General features: G+C 45.1%; 1 protein-coding gene across 2 annotated transcripts in view; it reads left to right on the top strand.

Annotated features, from left to right (window-relative positions):
* The first annotated feature begins 1,805 nt into the window (after positions 1 to 1,805).
* Positions 1,806 to 4,190, top strand: part of PBK (PDZ binding kinase) — a 10,244-nt gene continuing 7,859 nt past the window's right edge. For both annotated transcript variants that reach the window (XM_004682531.2, XM_012724830.1), the window contains exons 1-2: positions 1,806 to 1,889; positions 3,205 to 3,298. In XM_004682531.2, coding sequence (XP_004682588.1) covers positions 1,832 to 1,889; positions 3,205 to 3,298 — 152 coding nt within the window. In that variant the 5' untranslated portion in view covers positions 1,806 to 1,831. The remainder of the gene's footprint in view (positions 1,890 to 3,204; positions 3,299 to 4,190) is intronic.

Below are 4,190 nucleotides of genomic sequence, written 5' to 3'. Positions count from 1 at the left end.
GGGCAGGGCCGGGCTGGGGGCGGCGCGGGCGGCCGGGGCAGGTTTTCCAGGCGGCCTTGGTCTGCACCGCTCGGTACCCGGGGTGGGTCTGCGCCGCACGATCCGGTAAGGGGCTCTCCTCGGCCCCGGGGCGCGCCGCCTGCGGGGGGCCGAGCGTGCCCCTCCCCCCCCGGTCTGGCGTCTGTCTGCAGCTGTCACAGGCAGAGTCTAGAGGGACAGGCGCTGGGAACGAGGCTTTCCGCTGCGAGCGATTTTGGGGCTCCTCTTGGGGATCCACACCCGAGGGCGCAGCGCAGTCCTGGGGCTCGGGCCGGGGCTTCGAGGGGGACAAGGCCCGTAAGCGGAGCCTGGCAGAATCCGTTAGACCGACTGGGGCCCCGGATTGGCCTTCGGCTGCTTTGAGGGGGTCGCTGCGGGGTGCAGCGAGGCGGGCTAGGGACGTCCGAGACGTGCGGCGCAGCCTGGGGCCGCACCTGTGAACCGGGTTCCTGCGGCCGGGTGCGGCCAGTTCCACCTCCCCCGGCCGTGGCCCACCCGTGCAGGGCGTCCGGCGGGACGGAGGGGGGGCTCCAGAAAGGACCGGGGAGCCCCGGTCGCCCCCGAGTGCCTCCACTAACGCTGCTTCCAGTGTTCAAGTGACGGGTCCGGGCGCTCCTTAAGCGTTAGAGGGGTTCCAGCCGCCAGCTGTCCATCAGCTCCGGTCCAGGGCGTGCCGGGTCTGACCTCTGGGGGGAATCTTCCCGAAGGTGTAAATTGTGCGGGGTTCTGAAATAACCTGATCGAAGTGTTTCGTTCCTTTCTCTGTTTTGCTTCTCTTTTCTCGTTGTATTTGCTTTTTCCCTCTCCTGTTCTTTTCCTTTTTCCGCTGTTTGTCGACCCCTTAACTTTACCAGTGGTACCCGTTTATGTGTTTACTACCCCAGTGGTTTAGGCTCCTGAATTCATTGACGTTGGTGCTAGCCGGCTCTTAATTAGCTTGCCTGGTCCCATTTATTTTTTAAAATAGCTTCTTAAATAGTATCTGTTCTTTAAAAAAATATCCTAAGCCCTTGTCTGGCTTTAGGATCAGGTAATAGTGGCCCTGTAAAGTGTTGCTGGGAGCTGTCCTCCCCCTTCGTTTTTCCGAAGAGTTTGAAAAGGTAAATAGTAGAACTTGGGGAGGTTGGGAGTTCGCTAGTGAAGCTGTGGGGTCCTGGGCTTTTCTTCCAAGAGTTTTGGCTACGCTTTTAATGGATGTGTTTGTGGCTGATCTGTTCAAACTGTTTCATCCTGTAACAGGACGGTCCCCAGGAAAGGGGGCGGGTAGGTTTGGGGATACTGGGCTATCCGTCGCCCTGCCCCTTAACAAGCCCGGGTTAGTCTTGAAAGTTGGTGGATTCCAAAAATTTGCCCATTTCATCTACTTTGCTTGTATATGGATGGTCCTAGCAATCTTGTGTGAGCTTTTGTGTCTTGTCCTTTGATCTCTTTTCTTTCTGATTATTTGGGTTTTTTCCTTTTCTTCTAAGGGTTTATTGGTTTGTTTATCCTTTCAAAGAACCAGCACTTGGCTTCACCTATCAGTTGTATCATTTTGCTTCTGTTTCATTTATCATCTTTCTTCTGATTTTGGTTTTATTTGTTCTTTTTCTAGTTCTTTCAGATGCAAAGTTAGGTTGTAAGTAAAATTGGACTAAAAATTTGTTGCAGTCTTTTAGTTTCCAAATTTTATATTTATCTGATAAATGAGTGATATAGGAATTTTTTCTTCATGAATGAGGCTTGTATTATTTTATCAGCGCAGTCTGACTTCTCAATTTATTTTCATCAGAGGACCTAGAGTGATACTACAATGGAAGAAATCAGTAATTTCAAGACGCCAAGCAAGTTATCTGAAAGAAAGAAATCTGGTAAGGTAGCCGGTTAGAACCTCTCTGCATTGTTACTGCTATTAGAAAGTCTTAGTGTTTTCATTTAAGTCTTTAGTATCTGTCATATACAAATAATTTTAGCATAAGTGTTTATGATGTTGATCTTAACAGAGAAGGCTTTTTTTATAGGTCAGGGTTTGCTGATCTACTGGCCAGTTTCATTGGTACTCACAGATTTGGGCTTCTCTCTGCTGAAAAGTCAACTTGGTTTGAACCATCAAGAAACCATGTTGCCTTCCCACTGTGCTTGGTTCTCTTGAGGAAATTTTTAAAGGCAGCTCAGTGGACAACGGCTAATCCTCGACAATAATGCGACTGGGTATCCTTAGCACATCTAGCCGTAGCTCACAGCCTACACAGAATTGGCTAGAATTGTCAAATTTCTAGAAAATAACATAGGAGAAAATCTATATTCATCTCCAGTATGTAGATTTTGTATTTTGACTTTCTGTCTCACAGCCAGTTAAACTCACTTACTCTTTGATCTTTCTTATAGAATGCTTAGAACATTGTGCATAGCTGTGATGTTGTGGCTAAACAGCTTTACTTCCCTCCACCCCACCCCACTCCCAGCACCCCAGTCTCTGTCGCTCTGTGTTTCTTCTTTCCTGGCTCTGGATCCAGTGTATTTTGAACAGGAGACTAATGATTATGCATACTTGTTCCCAGTGAAATATTACGCTGGATGAAGGTTTTGTCACAGGTGATTTTCATCAGTTGGAGGAATTTCTCTTTTATTACTGGTTATTATGAATGGGTATTAAACATTGGGAAGTGCTTTTATAAAATCTACTGGAATGAGGTTTTTCTCAATATCACTCTGATAATGTGATACATTCACATTCATTTTCAAATGTTAAATGGTTTTCATTCCTGGGATAAAGCCAGTTTGGTAGTAATGTACTTTACATACTAATTGATTCCATTTGCAGTCATCAGCAAACTTTGTAAAAGGGCCAGATAATAAATAGTTTATGCTTTATGGGCCACATTGGGACTCTCATGCATAGTTTCCTTTATTTTTAGCAATGCTTTACAAATGTAAGAGCAACTCTTATGAGCCTCATGAAAGCGTGCTGGGTGCTGGCTTCCTCTTCGGTGATACTACGAGACTCCAAAACTAGACTTGTTTGGAAAGTATCCACTCAACATTATGATCGATGCTGTCAGCCTACTCTCTAAAAAGACCATACCAGCTAATGCCCCCCAATTGCACACTGAGAATGTTAGGGTGCATTTGTAGAGGCCTTTTCAAATACTGATTTTACTTTTTACTCCTCTTTCTGACATTCAGCATTATGCTCAACTCCTTGTGTGAATATTCCTGCCTCTCCTTTTATGCAGAAGCTTGGCTTTGGTACTGGGGTAAATGTCTACCTTATGAAAAGGTGAGTAACGATTTCAGATTAACCTTTTCACATGGAACCATAGTTTCTTTGTACTCAGACAAAAAGGAATATGGAAATTCAAAGTTTCCACTTGGAGTTTGTTCCTGTCCCTAGCTGGCTGCGTGTTCCAGTCCTTTTACGACTTTGCCAGAGCTCTGCCTGGTGTGCTTTCCCGTAACTTCTTCCTGATGAATTACTGAAGGAGAAGTCATTTACCATACAATTTTTCCTGGTTCGTGTGAGATGGGAAAGGGGCAAAGGAAAAGGGTGCCTGTGTGTAAATAACGAAGTATTTTCAGGAAAAAAACCTCAGAGAGACAGCAGTGTGGGGCTGTCACTGCTGCCACCTGCCCTCAGGAGCCTCGCTGTGCCAGGGTCCTACCTGCTAGCAGAAGTAAAAGGGTTTACTTCCGCTGGTGTCACTGCTGAGTAAAAAGGGTACATGCGAGACTACAAAGTAGGACAGTTGTGTTGAAACGAAACAATAAAATAGATGATTATAGCTAATAAGACAGACACTAGCAAACACATTTTTTATTTCTTTTAATCAATACTCTACCTAATTTTGTATTTATTGTCAATCTATATCCTAATTTGATCTTGGACTCAATCTAATTTACTATTCCAACCCTGCTAACCCTATTAGATTTGTCTAAGTTTATGCTGTTTCCAAACAGAAATGCTTTCTTTAACAAGAAGCTGGATGAATTGGGGCTCATGTGGCTATTACCTGTAAATGGGTATTCCAGAGGCTCTTTTGCAGTTTAAGTAGCCCTTTCTGTGTTTACATGCTATTAATTTATAGCTGAGTTTTAGTGTCTGAAAACTAAGTTATTTCAAGGGAAAAAAACCTACAGCTTCATGGCTAATCTTTGGGATTTGGGATTTTGTT

This window comes from Condylura cristata, unplaced genomic scaffold (genome assembly GCF_000260355.1).
Source record: "Condylura cristata isolate star-nosed mole 26May11 unplaced genomic scaffold, ConCri1.0 scaffold00014, whole genome shotgun sequence".
NCBI lineage: Eukaryota > Metazoa > Chordata > Mammalia > Eulipotyphla > Talpidae > Condylura > Condylura cristata.
The sequence above is the reverse complement of the archived record's forward strand: the minus strand, read 5'-3'. Positions and strand labels throughout refer to the sequence as shown.